At 42.1% G+C, this 24,690-nt stretch overlaps 1 protein-coding gene across 3 annotated transcripts; it reads right to left on the bottom strand.

Moving 5' to 3' along the window:
- Positions 1-218: 218 nt before the first annotated feature.
- LOC139166484 (NXPE family member 3-like) lies at positions 219-23,383 on the bottom strand. 3 transcript variants are annotated; one of them, XM_070750081.1, is made up of 7 exons: positions 23,360-23,383; positions 19,377-19,578; positions 16,801-17,019; positions 11,794-12,542; positions 6,449-6,522; positions 4,870-5,076; positions 219-881 (listed from the first exon to the last, which is right to left on the bottom strand). In XM_070750081.1, the coding sequence occupies exons 3-7, from the start codon at positions 17,008-17,010 to the stop codon at positions 331-333; spliced, it is 1,791 nt and encodes a 596-aa protein (XP_070606182.1). In that variant the 5' UTR covers positions 17,011-17,019; positions 19,377-19,578; positions 23,360-23,383; the 3' UTR covers positions 219-330. The 3 variants fall into 3 exon arrangements, with proteins under 3 accessions (XP_070606182.1, XP_070606184.1, XP_070606183.1); XM_070750083.1 differs by lacking the exon at positions 23,360-23,383 and adding an exon at positions 22,100-22,488; XM_070750082.1 differs by lacking the exon at positions 23,360-23,383 and adding an exon at positions 20,288-21,034.
- Positions 23,384-24,690: the final 1,307 nt, after the last annotated feature.

The raw sequence follows: 24,690 nt of genomic DNA, 5'->3' as shown, positions 1-24,690 counted from the left end.
GTTCCAAATCACTTTTTCTCGATAATATCTAAAGTGTGCTTAGCCCTGTAAAAAAATACTTTATACAAGTGAGATGTAGAATCTGAATACAATACATGCATCATAAAAGGATAGGGCTGGTTGTGTGGAAACAGAAGTCTCCCTGCCACCAATAAATATAAATGTGCATGCTTTTGTGCAAGTTGACTAGATGTAATGCAAGTTATGACCACAAAAAATTAAAATTAATAATAATTTATTAGACTTGTATGCCGCCCCTCTCCCAAGACTCGGGGATCAGCAATGCTTCACTTACTAGTGCAGAATGCTATGTATATCAGTTAAGAAACCTTAGTGTGCTAGTGGGCATATAAAAGTCAAGAAAGCATCCAATTGATTTTTGACAATAATTTCTTCTGGATGTATGTTATGTGGCAAACGGTGAGCCAATGTCATCTCCCAAGCATCCACAAAGTACACCCCAATTCCTGAGAACATCTTCCTCATTATTGTGTCAAGCTTATAGGAATACCAGTCACTGTTGAAAAGGCTAAATTCTGGGTCAAGGTTTTGAACATTGGCAGTTTTGATAACTATATAAGTTTCGGGGCTCCGGTCCAATAGCCGAACAACTGACCTGCGAATATTTCTCAATCTCTTGATGTACACTTCTATAGGATAAGTGCTAAAGTGAGCCCAAATAGTTATGGCTATCACAGTGTTCTTCTCACCAATGATACGATTCAATTCATTGGCAATATAATGCAGCTGATTGCTAAAAACTGTGGTAGCACGAAGGGGAGGGCCATGGCAACGAAAATTTAGTAAAATGTTGTGCTTTGGGTCCACAGCCATACGAGGACCAACTTTCTCAGGACTTCCAAGGTTTAATTCCACAAGATCTGTTTAAAAAAAGAAGAATTACTATATCATTGTATGCCGTAACTCTATCATTACTTAGAAGTGTTAGTAAAACAAAACTAATTTAGGCTTAGCATTTGCCTTTTTTGATAAAAAAAATCATCGAAAGGACAAATAAATGCAAAGTTCTAAAATGCAGGGTTCGATTCAAAGTTCTGCTCAGTTTAAAGAAATTGGAGTTTGAGAAGGGTTGATTAGCCTGGAGTATTGTTTTGTTTGCTCTTTTTTAACTTTAATTCTTTCTCTATTTAGATATATGAACTTAGGAATTGCTGATTTGTTTCAACAGAGTTAGAAGTACTGATTATAATAAGATTTATAGTAGATGCTACTCATTTGGATTAATGCATAAGTGGAATTGATTTTAGAATCGATGGGGAGATTAATGATGTTAATGATTTTTAATTGATTGAAGATAAGTATTGATTGGCTAAATGTTAGATGGGCTGAAATAATTTTTAAATTTTGGATTAGGTAAATGTACTACTTAGAGGGGGGGAGGTATTCTGAAATTCTTACATGTTTATGTTTTGTTTAGAATTTTCTTTGGTTATCATTTGATTGGCTATAAAAGGTTTTCTTGGTTCTTAGAAAAATGTATTAAAAAAGGAAGGAAGTACTCTGGCATATTGGTTAATAAGTTAGAAATATAATAGGTGTTGTATTTTTTGCAGGAACATTAAAGAAAAAGTATGTAACTGGATGACAAAATTAGGGATGGATACCAGAATACCTCCGGGACCACCTGCTGCCGCACGAATCTCAGCGACCGATTAAGTCCCACAGAGTTGGCCTTCTCCAGGTCCCCTTGACGAAACAATGCCGGTTCCGGTTTGAGCGGTGAGGAGATGGTGGGTCCGCCACTCCTCTGAAACGACGGCGAAAAATCATCAGAAAATGTATTAATCCAGGTTGGAAATGGTCCGAAGTCTATCTGCTGCTGCTGCTGCTGCTGCTGCTGCTGCTGTGCCCCCCTATCTTGAGGGTTGGAAATATAATACTTCCGCCCTGCTGTAGAGGCACCAAGAAAGATCACGGCGTGGAGAGGCAATCAGCTGAGACGCGGAAGATGGCGGCGGTGCCTGACGAAAAATATAAACACCGGAGGGAGGAAAGGAGCTGAGAAAGCATGGAGCCATTGCTGAACTGAGCCTCCCGGCCCAGCCCCAGTGAGTAAGAGTGACCGGTGGCGAGACGGTGGAGGCCAGGGGGTAATGGAGGTGACGGAGAGGAATGGAGACTAACACCGAGATGGGAGCGACCATTGCTGAACTGAGCCGCCCGGCCCGGCCCCAGTGAGTGAGAATGACCGGTGCCGAGACGGTGGAGGCCGGGGGTTACAGAGGCGACGGAGAGGCCTTCCGCCCTGCTGTAGAGGCACCGAGAAAGATCACGGCGTCGAGAAGTGACCAGCTGAGGCGCAGAAGATGGCGGCGGTGCCTGGCGCAAAATACAAACACCAGAGGGAGGAAAGGAGTCGAGAAAGCGTGGAGCGTGGAGCCATTGCTGAACTGAGCCTCTTGGCCCGGCCCCGGTGAGTGAGAGTGACTGGTGCCGAGACGGTGGAAGCCAGGGGGTAATGGAGGCGACGGAGAGGAGTGGAGACCAACACCAAGATGGGAGTGGCCTGTTGCCAGTGGCGGAGGATAGCTGCAAGCGGGGAACATCCAGGGGCAACAATCCCCCCCGCTCCCCCTCCCCCCCCGTATGGCACCAGTGGGTGAGAGTTGCTGGTGCCGAGGGGAGGTTAAAGTGGGATTGGAAGAGTGAGGAGACAGATGGAGTTGGTGGATATCAGAACAACAACGCCAAAAATGATTAGAGGGGGTGAGAATGATGGAATTGGTTGCTCGGGAACATTATGGCCAATTGGACTGGGGACATTGCCAATGTTAACTTTGCAAATGTTTATCATCGTTTGTCGTCTTCCCCCCCCCCCACCATCCTCCTGATTGCTATGCACTATTATAGCAGAACTGGGCCCCTAGTGGATTGATTGTAGAAGACAGCAGATTTTAAGACCTTATAGAAGACCTATAGAGGACATCATACCTGGATTGATTGATTGACTGATGATTAATTAATAACTAAGATCTCATTTTATATTATCAATTATTAACTTATGAATTTTTTCTACTCTCTATTTTATATTTATATATTGTGATATATTTTATTAGTGTTTTTAATTATTACTAATTTAATCCATTTTTAATATTATTGGGGGATCTCTTAATTAATGGATGACTGGGATGGATGTAATATTGTGCATGGGATGAATGATTGGTATGAGTGTGATGGTTGGAGTGGGTGGGGCTATGGTATGGATGAGATAAATGGAAATAGTATGAATGATAGATTTGGCCCACCTGACGCCGGAGAGGCAGGAGGGGAGGGGGCATCAATCTCTGGGGTGACAGAGGGTCGGAATATTCTGGTGTTGCTGGGGAGAGGCAGATATGGCAGAGGCCACGGAGTTAGCCGTTCCAGGGGAACGAGGGATCGTTGCTTAATAACAATCCCTTGTTCTGGCTCCGTGAGCTCAATCTTGGGCACTGGTGATGAGTGTAATTCTGGCCCTGGGCTCAGGTTGCTGCTGCTCAATGCCAGGTCGATGGTAAATAAAGCTCTCCTCATCCGGGATTTAATCCTGGATGAGGAGGCCGACCTGGCATGTATTACTGAAACCTGGCTGGGCCCAGAGGGAGGAGTTCCTCTTTCTGAAATTTGCCCAGCCGGGTTTCAGATATGGCATCAACCTCGACCCCAGGGAAGGGGGGGAGGAGTGGCTATTATAGCCAGGGAGAGCCTTTGCCTACGTGGACTCATTGCTCCAGAGATTGCGGGCTGCGAGTCTCTCTTGATGAAGTTGGACTTAGGGGTTCAGGTGGGCTTGTTTCTCACATACCTGCCTCCCAGCAGCGTGTCAAAAGCCCTGCCTGTGCTACTCGAGGAGGTAGCCGGGTTGGCAGTGGAGTTCCCCGGACTTAATGTCTTGGGGGACTTCAACCTGCCGTCACTCGGCGAAGCATCTGGACTGGCACAGGAGTTCATGGCCACCATGACAGCCATGGACCTGACTCAAGTAGTACAGGGTCCAACTCATGAGGGAGGACAAGCACCCGACATGATATTCCTCTCTGAGCAACTGATTAATGGTCTGAGACTAAGGGGCTTAGAAGCATTGCCTTTGTCATGGTCAGACCATTTTCTACTCTCTGGAACCAGCTCCCCCCAGAGATTAGAACTGCCCCTACTCTCCTTGCTTTTCGTAAGCTCCTTAAAACCCACCTTTGTCGTCAGGCATGGGGGAACTGAGACATCTCCCCCGGGCATATACAATTTATGCATGGTATGTTTGTATGTATGTTTGTTTACTAAATGGGGTTTTTTAAAATATTTTAAATTATAATTTAGATTTGTCATGAATTGTTTTATTTTGCTGTGAGCCGGCCCGAGTCTGCGGAGAGGGGCGACATACAAATCTAAATAATAATAAATAAAATCTGGCGGGACCTGGGGAAGAGCCTTCTCTGTGGCAGCCCCGGCGCTCTGGAATCAGCTCCGCGGGGAGATTAGCACTGCCCCCAACCTCCTTGCCTTTTGCAAACTTTTGAAAATTCATCTATGTCGCCAGGCATGATGGAATTGATATATCCTTAGCTGCCTTTGATTTTATGGATGGTGTGTTTGGGCTGTATGACTGTTTTAATATGGGGGTTTTAAAGACTGTTTTAACATTGGATTTGTATATGATGTTTTATTGTTGTGAGCCGCTCCGAGTCCTCAGAGAGGGACGGCATACAAATCTAATAAATTATTATTATTATTATTATTATTATTATTATTATTATTATTATATCAACCAAACAACACTGGTAACAAAATGATAAACACTGGTGAAATACTGTGATCTTATACCAAAATTATTTATGGCAGAATTTCTTTTAGAAGGAATCAATTTGAACATACCTGGAACAAATTTTGTCAGATATTCAAACCACTGTCTGATTGTAGAGTCTCCAAACAAGTAAATAAGTTTCCCCTGTAAACATTCAGTAATATCTGATGGCTTTTTAAAATGCCGAATCAACTGCGTCCTTTGTTGCCATTCATCTTGATAATAGTAACCAGAAGGAAATACATCGGAGTTGTGAGATCTTTCTAGACTGTCCATTTCTGAAAGAGAACATTTTGAATTAATGAATAGAAATGAGGAACGTGAATTAAAATTGTAGCTTCAAACAAAATAAGAGATCACATACGATTCTTGCAAAAGCAGTTTTATAATTTTAAGTATCATGTCTGCAAAATTTACAAACTCCATTGTAACAAAAATACTACAACATCCATGTTCCAAAAAGCTATTAACAAATTTTACCTTTATTACACTGCCAAGTGAATTTTTGGACAAGCATGGGAAATTTTGAGTCATTCTATACATATTATTTACCTGTATGGAAAACTCAACTGAGTCTTATGATTACAGCAGAAACAAACAAACAAATAAGCAAGACAGCAAGTTGACAGACACATATTTTAAATATACATTCAAGGCAACATGCCAGATGCAACTGTTTTCCTTCATAAACGAAGGAAGTCATAAGATTATATACTACCTGAAACATGAGCCTGTAGCAAAAAAGAAAAAAGAAACATTATAAATGTAAATCCCGCACTTCCATTTTCCTCCCCAAAACTAAGGTTTGTCTTATACTCCTGCGTGTCTTAAACTCAAAAAAATACAGCATATTATTTTTAAATGGCCATCTTTGATGTTTAAAGATGGCATAGTAGAATTTATAAGAATGCATTTTGGAAATATTAGCCTTATTTATTTATCTATCTATCCATCCATCCATCCATCCATCCATCCATGTTTATTTATTTTATTTATTTGCTGTGCTGCCCATCTCATAACAAAATGACTCCGGGCTACTTCTAACATTGTAATAATTCTATCCATAAATCTACTACATTCTCAATTATTTGTAGTAGAAGTATTATAATAGCACCCTATAATATCGAATTAATGGGAAAATCCAGAGATGTGAATTCAAAAGGGTAAATATGACTCAGCTAAAATAACCAAAACAAAGTTGGCACTGTTGGAATCTTCTCCTGGATTGACACAGCTGCTACATGGCTGCTGTGAAGGAAAATAAATGTTATGTTTAAATTGTTCCTGAACAATTCCACATACATGCCAGCACATGGCAAGTGTCCTTTTCAAGAGGATTGTGGTTTCAACAGAATAAGCAAGATAAAAAACATGAAGAATTTTTCATACTTACATAAATAATGGTTAAGTAATATTTTTTAAAAAATTAAATATCTGTTTTGGGTCTGTTATTTGGAAACCTGACACTAAATACAATAATAGAATGCTTAACCATAGCTCTTCAACAGTTTCTCAGAGAAAACTGAAACACTGTTGGTGGTTGCAATTCTTCGGAGAGGGGCAAATCTAATAAACTATAAACTATAACTAATAAACTATAAACACAAGTTTAAATAGTATAAAGGAAAATTTTTTAACTATTATTTTTACCTGCATTTCCCAAAGGTCTTACAATCACAGAATCAGGCCCGATGGAAGATATTGGCATTTTTATATTCACACCACTAAAGGAAGGGAAAAAATTTTTTTTTTTAAATCTAAATACAAAAAGTCACAGATGTTTACTGTTAAATATTTAGAAACAACTGGCATTTTAACTTGAACACTATTGTGCAGGGGGGATCATCAAATTTCAATTTTCCCCATAAGAAATAAAGGCTGGGAACCAATTAAATCTATTTCCATTATTTCCTATGGCGAATATTGTTTTGGATAACGACCATTTCAGTTAACAAGCAACCTTCTGGAACGGATTGTGGTTGTTAACCGAAGTACCACTGCATTTCTTTTATCCATTTCCAAAACTGTCTAGCTTCCTCACAGGTCCACCACATATGAAAATATGTGACTAACTCGTCTTTACACTTCCAACAATTTGGGTTATTTTGGTATACAGTGATCCCCCGAGTTTCGCGATCTCGATCTTTGCGAAACGCTATATCGTGATTTTTCCACCCGATGACGTCACTCCCTTCCTTTCTCATCTTTCTTTCTCTCTCTCTTTCTCTATCTTGCTTCTTCCTCTCTCACACTCTCTTCCTCCCTCTCTCATCTCTTTCTTTCCTTCTCTCTCTTTCTCTATCTCTCCCCCTCTTGCTCTCGAGCGGCAAGCGAGCAGCCGGGCGGGCGGGCGAACGGGCAAGCGGCAAGCGATCTTGGGGTTTCCCCTTTGCCTGGGCGGCGGGAAGACCCAGGGAAGGTTCCTTCGGCCGCCCAACAGCTGATCTGCTCCGCAGCGCGGCAGCAGCGAGGAGCCGAATATGGGGTTTCCCCGTTGCCTGGGCAACGGGGAAACCCCATCTTCGGCTCCTCGCTGCTGCCGCGCTGCGGAGCAGATCAGCTGTTGGGCGGCCGAAGGAACCTTCCCTGGGTCTTCCCCGCCGCCCACACGCAAACTCCACCATCTGCGCATGTGCGGCCATGGAAAAAGGGGCGCACATGCGCAGATGGTGTTTTTACTTCCGCACCACTACATCCCGAAAAATCGATTATTGCGAGGGGTCTTGGAACGGAACCCTCGCGATAATCGGGGGATCACTGTATTATGATTGAGTGTAAAATAATGGTTTTAAATGTGAATGGTTTGGGATCAGATTTGAAACGTTTTAGGATATTAAGGATGGCTAAGCAACTTAAGGTGGATATTATGATTCTGACAGAAACATATAAAAGACAGGGAGGTAGGGATAAATTGATTAATGATAGAAATTGGAAATGGGTGTATGAATGTAGAGGAACGCAAAATAGTAGAGGTACAGCTATTCTTATTCATCAGAAGAGGTTGGAGTTCAGAAAGACAAAGAAGGAAGGTGGATATTTGTTAAAGAGAAAATAAATAAAAAGAAGTTGACATTAGCAGCAATTTATGCCCCAAATACAAAAACAAAACAATTTATAATAAATACTAAGAGGAAGTTAGACAATTTTATGGAGGGCTCAACTTTTTTTGCAGGAGATTTTAATATGCAATTAACAAATGGGACTGGAAACAGTAGGACGTTACATTTAAACAGACTTAATATGGTGGATCTTCATGCAGATATTTCAAAGAGAAGTACATATTACTCAGCAAGATATCATACATTTAGCTGCATAGATTATATATTAATGAATGAGGGGGGGCAATATGCAAGTTTAAAAAGTAGATATTAAAAATATTTGGTTATCAGATCATGCCCCACTATTGGCAGAATTGGAAATAGGTCAGGAACACAATCAGAGAATTTGGAGATATAATGCAGTTGTAACTGCTAGTAAACAAGATAAAGAGAAATTGCAAATAGAGTTATGCGAATATTTCATAATTAATGATGTGGGTGGTATTAAACAATCAATTGTGTGGGAAGCATGTAAGGCTTTTATGAGGGGGCAATGTATATGTATGGAAGCAGATATTAGGAAGAGGTGGGATAGAGAAAGGGAAATGAAGATAAGGGAAATAGATTTGATACAAGAGCAGTTAAGATTAACTAAAAGTAGAGATTGGAATAGTTTATTCAAATTGGGAAAAAAACAATTGATGGTGTATGATAAGATCAAATGGAACAAGATGAGAATGACGATGCGACAAAAAATATTGAGCTGGGGGACAAAATCAATGCAGCAAATGGCCAGATATCTGAAGAAGAGGAAAGAAAAATCATGTATTTTAGCATTGAGAGACTCTAGTGGAGTGGTTAGATATGGTAATGAGCAGCTAGAGAAGATAATGGGGAAATATTATGAAGATTTGTATAAAGAGGAGCAGGTGAAGATAGGAGTCCTCAATGTTGGGAAAATAGTAAGTGAAGAAGATAAACAAATATTGAATGCAGAAATTACACAAGATGAAATTGCTAGAGTAATTAAAGGGTTAAAACAAGCCAAAGCACCGGGCCTGGATGGATTTACAGGGGGATTTTGGAAAACTTATATGAATGTATTGCTGCCGCATTTGGGGAAACTGTTCAATAATATATTGTTAAATCATGATATCCCTCAGACATGGAAGCTTTCAGAAATTGTTACCATTCCGAAGATGGGTCAAGATTTAAGAGAGCAAAGAACGCAGAGAATTAAAATATTAAACGGCACCAAGCAGAGATGTCCTTTATCTCCAAAATTATTTGTAATAGCAATAGAGATCTTAGCTAATAAGATAAGACAAGATAACACTTGGGCAGGATATAGAATAGGGGAATTAGAAATGAAAATAAATTTATTTGCAGATGATGCAATTATATTGACCCAGATCCCGATGGAGATGATTAAAGGTATAACAAATATTTTACAAGAGTTTAAACAGGAATCGGGACTGTCGGTTAATATGGAAAAATCAGAGATTATGTGTTTAAATACAAGTCCGAGAGAGCAGATAGAAATTAGGAAAGAATCAGGGTTGAAATTAGGACTAAAAAAAATCAAATACAGTGGTACCTCAAGATACGAACCCCTTGTCTTACGAACAACTCAAGATACGAACCCAGGGTTCAGAAAAAATTTGCCTCTTCTTACGAACTTTTTTTGTGTTACAAACGCCAAACCCGAACTTCCGGTTTTGGCGTTCGGAAGGCTGCTGGAAAGCCGCCCGGCTGTTTTAAAAGGTGACAGCCGGGCTGGGGGGCTTCCCGGCAACTTCCCGAACCCTGAACTTTTGCCGAACTTCCGGGTTTGGGGTTCGGGAGGCTGCTGGGAAGCCCCCCAGCACGGCTGTCACCTTTTAAAACAGCCGGGCGGCTTCCCAGCAGCCTCCGAACGCCGAACGCAGAAGTTCGGGTTTCGCATTTGGCTTCGGGAGGCTGCTGGAAAGCCGCCCGGATATTTTAAAGGGTGACAGCTGGGCTGGGGGGCTTCCCAGCAACCTCCCAAACCCCGAACTTTTGCCGAACTTCCAGGTTCGGGGTTCGGGAGGCTGCTGGGAAGCCCCCCAGCCCGGCTGTCACCTTTTAAAAGAGCCGGGGGCTTCCCAGCAGCCTCCGAACGCCGAACGCGGAAGTTCCTTTAAGTTTAAAGAGTGGGGCAATAACTTAATTACTGGATTGAAGAAGATAAGAGACCAAGAATAAGGAAAAAGTGGTTAATTGCGAATGAAAAAGAGGGGGGATGGGGAGTTCCTTGTTTGGAGCTGTATAGGGAAGCTTTTCAAATGGAAAACTTAATGTAGTTGCAACTATGTGAAAACAAATGGGTGAAACTGGAAAAACAGATAAACGGGATGAAGAATAGAGAATTAATTTTTATAAAGTGGAATAGGAACAACTTAGGTAAATTAATAGGTCACATGAAAGGGACTATGGAAATTTGGAAAAAATGGCAGGGGAAAATAGGATTATATAAATCTAAACTGTCATCGCTTTATGTAATAAATACAGACAATGAAAAAAATTTGATTAGGGTTATAACAGAGTTGAAGGGATAACCAAGATAGAACGGTTATATGAGAAGGATGACAGGCCATGTAGAAATCGTATAGAATGGTGGTTAGGTAAGGAAAGATGGCTACAAAATATATGCAATATGTAAATATCTTAATGAAAGGGAGAATAAAGAAGCAGTATTGAGGGAGGAGACAGGGTTAGAGAAAATAATAAGAGAAAAAAGTGAGGATATAAAGGTGCAAACAACCAATATATATAAGCTGTTAGTGCAATCAGACAGGGATACGATTCAAGGATTGACTAAATGGTGGCAAAATGAGATACAAGTAGACATACAAGAGATGGAAAATATAATAGAAAATATAAGGAAAACTAAGAATACAACAATTAGGGAAATGAGAAGGAAAATATTACATAAGTGGTATTATACTCCCATTCAACTCGCACACTTTCAGGGGTAATTGTTGGCATGGCTGTCAAGATGGCTGTCAAGATAAAGGAGTGTTTATGCATATGATTTGGGAATGCCCCATAGTGCAGGAATTGTGGCAAAAAGTGCAAGAGGATATAAATAGAATGTTAAATATACAATGGATAATCACAAAGGAAATGGCAGTATTAGTTAAAAGCAATGCAACGGGAGAATTTAGAGAAATAAAACAAGCAGCAATAGAAAGCGCTCAGGTGGTAATAGTTTTGGGTTGGAAGGATACAACGAAATTGACAATGCAAAATTGGTATAGGTACATGGTGGACCATATTCAATTCGAAATAATAAAGGATAAATTTGGATAATAAAACTGAATTGAAACAACTGATGGAACAGTGGGACAAAGTAAGAAGATATATGACGAGTAGAATCCGAGACCAAGCTACAAGAAATAAATTGGAATCACTCCTCTATAATATGTATTTAGATATTTTGCTCTTGGCTTATAGTGGTTTCTATAAGAAACAGCCCCGATATGGTGGGGGGGGGGGGTATGTGTGTGTGTCGGGGTGGTGGGCAATTTTTTTCACTATGCACTGTTTTATGTTCTGTGTATATTAACCTTGTTAAAAAATCAATAAAAATATTTTTTTAAAACAGAAATGTTATTGCTACCATTATCAAAACTAAAAGTAGAGTATATATAGTCACAGCACTAAAGCCCTAAGATAATAGAGTTGATCAAAATTATGAACAATAAATTCAGCACTAAAATGTCCTCTTTTATAATATTCAAAAATTAGAAAGATTATAGGAGAACCATACAGTTGTTTTGCTTATTTGGCATTTTTTGAAAGGTAAAATTCAGCCTAGTAAAAGGAATTCAAAAAGAGTCTCTCACCATCCCACTTTTTTTTTAAAAAAAGAGCCAAATTAACATTAATCTATATTAAACAAATATAAAAAATGGAGACTAAAAAAATGAGTACCTTTGAAAAAATTTATTCTCTTCTGAAGTTAAAAGGCTCTTTTTATATCCCCCTTTAAAATGGCTTGTCCTAGTAGCACAGGGGAGTCTTCTTGGCTTGTAACAAAACCATGGTTCTCCAGTATAGCGATCTGTAAAGTTACAGACTGGCATGCCTCCAGGCAAACACACATTGCATATAGTAACTTCTGAAATCTTTCCTAATTTGAATATACTTTTAAAATAAACTCTGTCTGATTTCTCTTCTTGTAAACGTTGAAGGAGTTGGATTCCTTCACTAGGATGAACCAAGGACACAGATACTGTGACCTCCCCTGGCCAAAGTAAAGTGAAAAACATTCCGTATGATCCATTCTGATAATCTACAGTTCTTCCAATGGCTCCTGCTTTCAGATATGCTGAATGAATTCTTGACTGAAGGTAATCGCCACCATATTGCTTTGGGTTTCCATCATAATCCCTCATTTGGACAAGTACTTCCAGCTGATCACCAACTTTGAAATTACCATTATTTAGTATCATAAAGTTGCTATGGAAAGGGTCAGTACTCCTTACAAAGGGAACTTTGTTCTTAGGAGGTTTTGGCCATTGTAGAGCAGCCAATAAAGAATCTTCTTCCTCTTGTTCAATCTTGGACAAAACCTGATGCTCATAACCACAGTACAGCTTCCTTCGTGTCCTATTTGTATGCAACGAAGGTTGTGATTCATTCTCTTCTACCAACCATTTTAAACCTGTGGTATTGAGATTCTACAAAAGAAAAAAACTTTTTCAAACGAGAGAATCACATCTACTATATTTATTTTACTACCACTTTACATCAGCATCAAATCAGAATGGTCTGTAAGAAATACCTGCAAGCCAAATTGTTTTTAGCTATTTCATTAGTAATAAAAGAATGCTTTATGTATGTGGGATTATACATATGTAAATACTTTATCCATAGTATTTAACATATCATTACACCACTCAATTCTATCTAATACAGTGATACCTCGTCTTACGAACACCTCTTCATACGAACGTTTCGTGATACGATTTGTTTGCCTTGTCTCAAGAACCATTTTAATACCCGGGGGAGTGGGCTCTCTTACTGTGCATGCGCTCTCTTACTGCCTTGTGACTGTCACCACCGGGATTTCCTATTTGCTTGCTGCGTCCGGATGGGATTTCCTGGCTCCTTTTGCTTGCACCGACAGTCCCAAGGCGGGGAATCCTGGCCGTGGCAAGAACCCGTGCTTTGCCTCAGACAGGGCCCCCTGGCTCTCCCTGGGTTGGCCTGTCACCCTAAAGCAGCGAAGCCCCCCACTGCCGCTTTTGCCCGGTCCTCCGCGGGGGGTGGGGAGCCGCACCTGAACCTGGACTCCGCTTAGGAGCCACCGTCTGCTCGCTTCCTCTCACTTGTTCCACCGTGGCTCTTCCCCCCTCCCATGTAGGACCAGGCAAAAGCGGCAGCGGGCGGGCTTTACTGCTTTAAGGTGACGGGGCGAGCCAGGGAGCTTTGTCTGAGGCTGAAGCGCGGGTCCTTGCCACCGCCAGAATTCTCCACCTCAGGACTGCCGGTGCAAGCAAAAGGAGGCGGGGAATCCCATTTCCCATTTGCTTGCCGCCCTGCGGGGATTCCCTTCTGGGAGGTTTTGTTCGGCTGAGCTCCATCGAGCTCATCTCTCTCTATCTCTCTCCTTCCTCCCTCTCCCGCCCTCCTTTCCTCTCTCCCTTCCTCCCCCTCTCCCTTCCTCCCTGCCTCTCTCCGCCTGCTCTTAATAGACCCTCCATAGGGGATTTGGAGGGTCCCCAGGCTGTTCGATACTCCTGCTCCTGGGAAAGGTGGGTTCTGTCCTGCGATGCTCTCCAGGGGCACCAACCACCCTTCTGCCCTGGCCTGGGTCTGGCAGGCTCGGGTGCCACACAGGAGCTGGGCTTGGCACTCTTTCGGAGCTTGGGAAGGCTCTTCAACTGGGAGGCAGCAGAGGAAGAGGAGGAGAAGGAGGAGAAGGAGGAGACGCAGCTCCAGCTTCGAGTCCTGCCTGTCTTTCTCCTACCCCTTTCTCCTCCCCCGTACCTGTCAGCCTAAGCTTTCGTCGTCTGCGAAGAAGCCACGGAACAGAACAAACAATTCAACAAGGGCCACTCCCTGCGGGCAGGGAGAGCTTCACCCTCTGCTCTCCTGAAGGCGTTTGCTCTGTTCCACGGCTTCTTCGCAGGTGACAAAAACTTAGGCTGACAGATAGCTACCAGTTGACTGGGCGTCCCTTGGCAGAGCACTGGCTTCCTGCGCTGGTGCTGGGAAAAGGCTGAACTGCCCCGCTCCTGGCTTTGTGCAGGTCTCCAGGAAGGGCCGTTTTACCCTTCCGCTCCTGGCTTGGTTCAGCCGTGGCTGCCCTCGCCAGTGGGCTGGCACCGTCTCTGGCCACTTAGCTCCTCCTGCCTATCCAGAAGCCAGAAGTTCCGCCCTTCCCCACACATGTATTTGGCCCCTTGTGGGCTTCTGGCAGGAAGGGGTGGTGGGCGATGGATGACCGGGGCTCCCACAGAAAAATTTTGCCACTGCTTCCTTCCTCGCCTCTGTGCCCACTCTGTTTGCCTCCACTTCATGCGCCAGCCGCCACGCTTTTCTTTCGGCTTCGGGGTGGACAGGAGGTGTCTGCTAGCTTCAACGTTGGTGGTCGCTGACCCGTAAACTGCAGGGGGGGAACCCCCCATGCACATCTACAGCTTTACTACCCTGTGCCCTATGTCTTCAGGAGACTCCCGGTTGCCTAGAACCAGTCAAGGGGGTCCGAGGCACCGTCGGTTCCACACTGTCAGTCAAGAGCAATGCTATGGTCTGGGGAGAGCGTTTGCCGCCCCCCCCCCCCTCTGCACAATGGCAGCTGAGGTGCCATACACATGCCCATGCCCACGCCCTGATAGGTAAGCCCGCTAGACTGTGTGGCCCATTTATACATTTGATGGTCGAGGGGCGGGTATTGGTATACGATCAGCGATTGGTGAGTTTTTCCAGAATGTGCCTGTTGCTTAGATTTAGCCACGCCTTCCCCTAATAATGAGAGCCATCTGGGTGAGATTTCAAGGTATTTATAGGTTAACTGCTTGATTTGTTTTATTGCAGGTCTCCTTGGCGGGTCAATGGTGCGACTGCATTGGTGCCGATGGCGACGGGCTGGAGTGTCCAGCCAGGAAGGAGGCATAGTGTTAAGAGCTGGTAGAAACCAAGCATTCACCCAGGAGGATGCAGGCGGCCAAAACAGTGGCTAGTGGGCGGTACCCAATAAGGCACGGCCAGCAGCGATGGGGGAACAGCGCTGGGTACTGCACGGCCTGTTGAGGCCTATGAGCATATAGTTGGCCCTTCATATGGGGCAGCAATGTTAGGGGCCCGTTTGAGCCCAATGGTTGAGCACAGGGAGCCCTCCCTCCCGTGGCGCAAGGTTGTTGCCCATCCTGGTGTGATCCAGGATGGGCAAGGAAACTGGCTCTGAAGTAATGGATCCCCCTCCCTGGTCCTGGAACGGAGCCCCTAGATGCATGGGGCTCCATGTGGGCGCACTCTACAGGGTGCCCCAGGGTGCCCAGAGAAAAGTCTCTAAGACGGTGATGCGCTGCAGGGAGGGACATCCCGGCTTGTGACTAGCACTCCCGACATTTCGGGGTGTGATGGGGCTGCCCTCAGTGGAGGATGTCTTTGGAATAGATGTATGAACCTGACCATTAAAGTGGGGGTTCTTCCCCCCAGAAAAGTGAAGGAAACAGTGAGCCTGTGATGTAAAGTGGGGGGATCTGGTATAATACCCCCCCCCCCAGTTTCGGGGTGTGCTGGGACTGCCCTCGCGGGAGGATGCCTTTGGAACAGATGTATGAACCTGGCTGTTAAATTGCCCCCCCCCCCGAGAAAACAAAAGGAAGTGAGCCTGTGACATAAAGTAGGGGATGTGCCCCGGTATGGCACCCCTGAAGTGTGGGGTGTGCACGGGCAGCCCTCGTCGGATGCCGTGTGGGCGCAGGACGATGAGAGTCTGCGACGTGAAGAACCAAGTTGGGCACAATGGGGACCCTATTTTGTTTGGGCCCAAGGTGGGCTACATGAGAACAAAGAAGGGAGCCAAGTCGGTGATGCAGTGGGGCTCCCGAGCATATAAGGGGCCCATGGTGGGACTGTATTGGATGGGTGCATTTGTGACATGGCGTTTGGACAATGACACCTCCGAGTTGAGATGGGGCCTTTAGTGGCCCTGGGAGTTATCAGGCACCCAGTTTCGAACCTGCAGTGGTACCTGCATGAGGGTGCAGGGGGGAGAGCAGGAGAGGCTCACTCATTGTGACCCGTCCCCTGCTGTGGCAGTAAGGGGCGGAAAATTGGAAGTAACAGCATCTGTGTGATCTCCTTGGGCACCTTTTGGAAGGTGACGGGCCACTCCCTGCCAGTTACAAGGCTACGGCGGCCCAGATATGTAGGCTCACCTACCGCATGCCCAGAAACAACAACCTGGGTGGGTGAGCCTCCCCACACGCATGGGCGTGACAAGGAGCAAGGGAGGGTCAAGTTTAAGATCAAAGCCAAGTTCAAGGTCAAGGGGACCCTCCCTTGCTCAGCAGAGTGCTTTGCCCTATAGTTGCTCAGGAATGGTTGATTGGTAGTTTCCGCCCTCTTCCTTTTTACCTCTGCACATCCTGAGTTAATCAATAAATGTGACCCATAAATCCCAGTTCTGTGTCCGTGTGCTTATTCCGCGTCCACCGCAAGTGGTGTATAGTATGCAAACCGCACAGCATTATGAAGTATTGACAACCAATCATAACATTCAAAGATTTTCTAATTATCAAAAATGAGAAAAAATAAGTTAAATACTTTGTATTTATGTATTAAGACATGGCATCCCAAAGTACTCCCGAGCAATACCTTCAAAATCACTGAAAACTATGTTACGTATCAAAAGAAGACCTGAATGATAAGAAAGAAAATCTTTCAAATTATTTGACTAGTTCTTGGGCAGGTTATGTAACTTACCTGTAGTTGATAAAAGTTGTGGACTAATACCAAAATAGCCAAAATTGCCAGAAAGCAGCACAAAATATGGGTTCTGGAGCAACAAAGCCACATGACCCCCCTCGTCTCTTTCTCACCCACGTAAGTTGCTGTCCATATTCCACAGATGTCAATTTCACTATTATCCAGCATCATATAAATACTGTTATCATCAAGAGGCTTCTGTAACATCACTATTATCTATAAAGAGTTTAAAACTTTTGATTAGACCTTGAATACAGCTAATAGAAAGATGTGTACATTTGAGAATCAACAATATTACCTTTAACTTGAGTTAAACTGCAGAGAAGGGTGGCATACAAATTATTATTATTATTATTATTATTATTATTATTATTATTATTATTATTATTATTATTATTATTATAGAATAATTCAATAAAAAGTCCAGGTCAGAAAAACAGTCCAAACAATATCCAATTACAAAGTCTTCTTACCAGTTGTCTTTGTCATGAACAGTAAACAAAGATACCAAGGTATATAAACACAGCTTAGATACAACAAACAGAATGTCAAACAAAGCATGAGAGAGAGCTATGACCTTTAGCTCCCTGTTAAGTTTTCATCACAGAATTTTATAGTTATGTCCTGAGACCAGCAGTTGTTGATAAATATATACATACGTCTCCTCCCTTTTCTCCCCTCATAGTTGCACAATCCTGCCTGCACTAAGTATCTGTCATTATGTCATGGCTATGGTCATATTAGTATCAGGAAGTACATATATTGCAATTATTATTACAATGTTAAACTCACAAGGCAGATAAATGGGACGGCATTTCTCTGCCAAATACTGCAGATCAGGACATCAGTGTGTATCCATTATTTTAACATTTGTGTTCCAGTTGTTATTTATGTTAACACAAAGCCCTCCCTCCTCTGCTCTTACTGAAGGCAATAGTTCTATCCATTTGATAAACTGAGCTCCCTTGTAATTCAATAACCTACCCTGGAATGGTAGGTTCTCTGTAAAAAACAAAACACAACAGTCCTGAATGTATTTCATCAGGTGCGGGTTGCACTTACCTTTCCTACCAGTTGGCATCGTGATGGAAGTGTGCCTTTTCCATGCACTTGGGCTTATTTTGGTCATACGTTTGTCCCATCACATCACAGAAATTATCTTCTGTGCATGCTCAGAAGCCTCTGTGTGCTTCTTACTCTGCTACAGAGTCCCGGACTACGACATCGAACATGCTAACAAATTATCCACATTACTAACGTGGGAAACCAACTGCCCAATTACCCCATTATCTTCCTCGGAGATCTCATCCATTAACTGGTCCTTAAATGAATGAAGCTCGGAACTCATTCACTCTACTATATATAATACCGTCACCTATCTGGAACTCAACCAACTAGTAACTAACAATACCAGACTTGATAACTGTCTGGATCTCATCTTCTGCAACAGCAAAAGTGCAATATATGGCTTACAAATAACAGAACCATTTTACAACAGCGACCACAGCATGATAAACTTCAGTCTCAACCTAAGCCATACTATGATCCACCAAAATAATACAACACCAAAATTCAATTTCAAAAAAGCGAACTACGAACTCATTGAAGCCCATCTCTCAACATTAAACTGGAAAACTCTATTCTCTGAATGCTACACTGCTGATGACCTCTACAACACATTCCTATTCGAAATGAAAATTATCATCAGACTTCGTGTACCTCTAACATGTAACAAAAACAAAAAAAATAACCTCCCCATCTCAATAACGAAATTACAAACAAGAAAAAAATCTCTGTGGAGATTTTGCTTCATTATGCCTAATAAGTAAAATTCTGGGGGGTTTTCTACCTCTTGTAATGTTATTTCTTTTATCGGTTTTTCTATGAACCGCCCCGAGTCTTCGGAGAGGGGCGGCATACAAATCTAATTAATAATAATAATAATAATAATAATAATAATTTTCCAATATAACTTGGCTTTATCACACGTCCACCATTGATGATAATAAGAACCTATTTCTTTCTTGCATTTCCAGCATTTTGGGGACATGTTGGAAAACATTTTGGCAATTCTATTTGGCGGGAGGTGCCACCTATAGAATATCTTAATTTGATTTTCTTTTAATGAAATTATTTTGTCATTTCCCAATTTGTAATCCAAACTTTCTCCCATGTTTCTACATCAATTTCTCTACCTATGTTTTGACACCAATGTATCATATTATCCCTTAAAGTCAAATCAATATTTTTATATCCAATCATATATTTATATGCTTTCCCTATTAATTTACTTTGGTTTGTGGTTAACAAATTTCCTAGGAAATATTTATTCTTATTAAAAGTATATATCTTGCTATCTCTTTGAAATCTAGACTGTATCTGAGTATATTGCCACCAATCTATTTTTATCCCTTCTTCCTGTAATTTTAATTGTTTAATAAAGTTTATTTTTTATTTTATTTTTTTAAAAGAAAGAGATAGTAAGTTTCAGCTCCTCAATCTTATTAAAGAGAGATCTAATGTTTGGGGGGAAAAAGATTTGGCAGTGTAGGCCTGTGAGAATTTTTTCTTACCTTACATGTAGTCCAGCTCTACAGCGTCTTTTCTGCCTGCATTTCATCTCCTCCATTTCCTTTGCTACCTAGCATGGGGAGTCATCTAATCAGCTCATATAGAATGTTTTTACTTTTGGTTCAAAAATGCAGCCTTCTCTGCCAATGATTACTAACTCTTGCCAACTGTAAACTACTTGTGCAGGAACATGCAGAGCACTCACTAAAAAAATACACAAACAATAAATTAGTTAAAAGATACTGGTCTTTTAACAGATAAAGATACCATCTTTAAGTATTTAAGCCTCTTTTCTAACTTTGGGAAAACTTAAGATATTAACCCAACTGGGATAGAGTAATGTAATCCATGAATCAACCACTTGTGGAATGTAATCCAGAATCAACAAGTTTTCCATTGGTGACATATTAGGTGTAATCAATATCTTGTTTAGCTTAGAAGGTTCCTCCAATCTTCACCAATCTTCCTTTGATGAGATTGAAAACCATCACCACCCACGGGCCGGCTCCGAACACTTCATGCCTGAGGGTCTGAATTTGGACCTAAACCTTCCAGTAGAGGAGGGGACAATCTATGACATAAAAGATTGTTTGCCTTTGAAAATAACATCTCCCCCACAAAAAGCAAGGGAGAAAAATAAGGAAGATAAGGATTAACTGTAGGTGAAGCAAGGTAAAATTGTGAAGAAAAAATATTTGGGAACTACCGTGTTTCCCCGATAGTAAGACACCCCCGATTGTAAGACGTATCGGGGGTTTCAGGGGGGTCGGCTAATATAAGCCGTACCCCGAAAGTAAGACATATGTCTTACTTTCGGGGAAACACGTAGCTGCGCGCCGCCTCCTGCCCACGTCTACTCTACTCATCGTAGCTCCTACTATTACCCTCCCTCCGTCTTTCAGGTTGTCCCCACCTCTTCGGTACCTTTGATGCCAGCGAGGCCTCTTCCCTCGGTTGCTTCCTCCAAGCTTGGCCTTCCGTGGGAAAAAAAACCCCTCCAACAAAGCCGATCGTTTGTAATCCCCCTCGGTTTAAAGTCCCCCAAGTTCTTCGCAGCGCGGATTTCGGCGAAGTCCCGTAATCTCCGGGATGGCGCATACGTCACCGCGTCTGCAGGAATGGATGGTGGGGCGCCACAAAGAGCGGCGCTTGAAAGCCACCACGGCGCCGTTGTTGTCCTCACGGCGCAAAGCCACACAGTCCCGGATCGCTTGCTTCCCCGGCCAGCAAGCCGGCTTCCTAGGAAAGCAGCGCATTTGAAAAACGCTTTCCCAGGCAGCCGGCTTGCTGGCCGCTTTCCCAGGCTTTCCGCAGGAACGGGTGGTGGGGCGCCACGAAGGGCGGCACTTGCGCAAAGCCACATGATAATGGATTGTAATGTTAAAAAGCAAGAAATATTGTTAAGAATGACACTCACAGAGCAAATGCTCACAACATGAGATGTTGAAACACCAAAAACAGATAAAATTTATTGAACAAAAAAAAATCTAAGCCTTTTTTCTAACTTTGGGAAAACGTAAAATACTAACTCCTCTGCGAAAGGGTAATGTAATCCATAAATCAGCAACTTGTAGAATATGCAATGTAGAATCAACATTTTCCATTGCTGATATCTCAGATATATTACACTTGATATAAGTAATATATCAGAAGTCAAGTAATCCAAACAGTAAAAGATATTGATTACATGTGTTTTACTGTTTTATTACTTGATTTCTGATATATTACATATATCAAATGTATCATTTGTTTCTGCACCCTATAAAAACACTTGATCCGGTTAATAAATTATTCTTTTGCTTTATCTGTATACTTGGTGATTTGTATTTTCGGATGGGCAAAGGAGGTAAAAACATCTTTCAAATTCTTGGATTAAGTTCTCATCACCCCCACACCAACTTTGGGGTGCTTGAATTTCAAGGCAACCTTCTCATGTTCTGCATGTGAGTGGGAGTATGTGGCAAGCTACTGTTGGGGGAGGGAGAAAGAGATGGGTCTTTGTTTGGACATAATATGGCTTTTACGTTTTTATGAGTTTTTGCCGATGCATTTCATAGCATCCTTTTTAATTCACCCCGGCTAGAGTAGAATAGAAAAGAATTCTTTATTGGCCAAGTGTGAATGGACACACAACAGAATTTGTTTTGGTGCATATGCTCTCAGTGTACATAAAATAAGATATAGATAATATATAGCTGATGAATACAGTAAAACCAGAAAGATGCTATACCGAATTTGCAAGCAAGAACGCTTTCAATAGCCCCGTTAGCAGAAACCGCAAGTCGCTCCCTTGCAGCCGCTGCAGCCGTCGCTTCGCGCCACTGTTGGGTTCATTATGGCTCGATCCAGAAGTGGTGCTGCCGCCGGAACACCTAATTCCGCGGCTCTGGAACGCGAGTGCGGGATGCGCGCAATTACGCTTACAGCACCTGTGCAGGTGGCAAAACCGCGCACAGAGGCGCGCGTGGGGGACAAGGACAGACGCGCGTCCCTGCGCGCGATTTTGCTACCGGCACAGTTGCAAGGAGCGTAATTGCGCTCGATCCTGCACTCGCGTTGTAGAGCCGCGGGGCTGCGCGCAATTAGGCGTTTCGGCAGCACCCCAGTTCTGGATCGATCGTTCGGGGAGGTCTTCTCGCTCATCCGATAAGATCTACTCCACTCACCCACTCTCTCTACCACAGAAAACGGCTCACTCGTAGCCACGATCCTGCGCCGCACTCACCAGGCCACTGGAAGGAGAGCTGAGGTGCAGAGAGCAACCCGCTTGTGCAGGAGTTCGAGGCGAAATCCGCACGTTCACCTTGCCCACTTCCTCTCGCTCTTATTTGGCTTGATAGTCGGGCATCTTTCGGCCGAAGGGTTTGAAAATGCGAAGAGGGCTCGACTCCTTTCGCCCCGCCTTCTGCTGGTCAATCCGTTTTTATTGCGCAAGCACAGGCCCGCGCCTTTAGTTATTTTAAAGCCGAAAATATTGTAGCTGCTGTTGTGCAATACTTCCGATACTCGGCCGCCGCCTTTTTTCTTACCAATGCTTCATTTTTTTGGGTCCTCTTGTCTAAACTGAACGGAGCGGTTCCATTCAATATACTGTATTTCTCGTCCGCTCACTAGAGGGGTTTGTGATCAAGTTCAACGTGTTCTTCACGTGTTTCTGACTCTTACAAACAGGGCCGTGGAAAGCAAAAGAGCATATGCTGAAAAATACACTACTAAAGCACTGTAAACCGGTAGCCTATAAAATAGCTTTGTAGAAAAGCTTTAAGCTTTAAAATAGCTTTAAGATTTGTAGAGAAACTGAAAAGTCAGGACAGTCCTGAATTCAAGCTGGACAGAACATAATGGTCAAACATCATGATTTTGACACTTGTCTGTTCCTAACAGGCCCTCTGGATTTAAGGATTAAAAATGTATTCAGTGAGTTTAGTTGACTTATGGCATTAAACCACACCTGCCACAATCCTCCCCAAGTCTCCGGAGATGGGCAGCATACAAGTCTAATAAATTATTATTATTGTTATTGTTGTTATTATTATTATTATTATTATTATTATTATATTATTATTATTATTATTTGGCATAAGGGCCTTAGGCCTTAAGCCAGTGCTTCTCAATTATTTTCTGTTATGCCCTCCCCCCCAGGAAGAAGTAAACATTTTGTACCACCACTACCCCAACTCTCTGATTTGGGGAATTTTAGTGTTAATTTTTATTATTTTACATATTTTACTAAACTGCAAACAAACTATTGGCTCGGGAAGGTTGCACTACCCACTTACCTGGGAGTAAGTCCCACAGAACTCAGTGGAGCCTGTTTTCAGTTAGGAGAATCAATTCAGAGGTATCAAAAGTAAGCCAAAAGTAAGATCAGTGAGTCACAACCCGTTTTTTTGGTCATGCCCCACCTAAGCTTCTCTAAAATCCTGATGCTGCCCCCCCCCCCCAATATAATTCTTACTATTCAAAAAAGTGAACTTCTACTCACGTGGAGCAAGCTTAAAAGGCCATTAACTTGCTTTAAACAAGGTTCCAAAGAACATGGCATCCATAAAAGACAAAAAAAAAAGAATGAAAGACGGTAGAAGTACTGAGGAACTCAAAAAATAATACAGTGTTCCCTCGATTTTCATGGGTCTGAACTTAGTGAATAGCCTATACCAGTTTTTAACAAAATATTAATTAAAAAATACTTCGTGGGTTTTTTTCTATTGCACGGTTTTTCCCGCCCGATGACCTCATATGTCATCACCAAACTAATAATTTTTGCAAATAAATAACAAAAAATAATAATTATTGTTAATAAATAATTATGTTTATAAATATCAGGATCACTAAGTGTCTTATTCAATGGTGAGTACCAGTAATAATGGTGAGTAAATGGTTGTTAAGGGAATAGAAAATGGTAATTTAGGGGTTTAAAGTGTTAAGGGATAACTTGTGATACTGTTCATAGCCAAAAATGGTGTACAGTATTTACTTCTGCATCTCTACTTCGAGGAAATTCGACTTTCGTGGGCTGCCTCGGAACGCATCCCCCGCGAAAATCGAGGGAACACTATAGTACGAAGGGACAAGAAAAAACAGCAAATAAAGTTTCAAAACATATAATAGAAAACTGAAATTCATAAATTTAAAATAATTTTAATGAAAGCTTTTTCTGTAATTCTTTGATCATATTAATTATTAAACATATTAAAATAAATGTGCCTAATAAATTCAAAATACAATTTGAGCTCACCTCAAGATCATATTTACAATATAATCCTATGTATGTCTACCCAGAAATACCTAAGTACTGTTGTCTTCAATGGGTCTTACTCCTGGAAAAATTTTGTAGGATTGCAGTTTTAGTCTATTTAAGAGAACTTATGCTTGATTCAGAGAGATTTTATATTAGGTTCCAATTTAGTTAGCTTGATTGTCAAGTCTAGCTCAGTGTTATCCAGTGATTTTTTTTTCTTCAGTAGCAAATCATTTACAGCACTAAAGCCACATTCGGCTAAATATGAAGATGGGAAGAGTAACAGCAGTTTTCTTGCAAAATAAGTTGAATTTGGGTATTTAGTTTCTGTGTCATCACAAAGCCATGCCATCACTCCTTTTATATTGAATAAAGTTTTAAGTGACTCATTTTGCATTTCCGAGAGCTCTTCTTGGTACTGCATTGAAACGTCAGATAGATCCACCAGCACTAGCTGCACTACACACATTGGAAAATTAATTTGTTTTAAATCAGAACAACTTTCTTTCAAATCATAGGTCCATATTTTCACATCATCCATAACGATAAATATAGCTGCATCAGTCATCTCACAT

Source organism: Erythrolamprus reginae, chromosome 4, assembly GCF_031021105.1.
Source record: "Erythrolamprus reginae isolate rEryReg1 chromosome 4, rEryReg1.hap1, whole genome shotgun sequence".
In the NCBI taxonomy this organism is placed as follows: Eukaryota; Metazoa; Chordata; class Lepidosauria; order Squamata; family Dipsadidae; genus Erythrolamprus; species Erythrolamprus reginae.
This window is presented reverse-complemented; position numbering and strand designations above follow the sequence as displayed.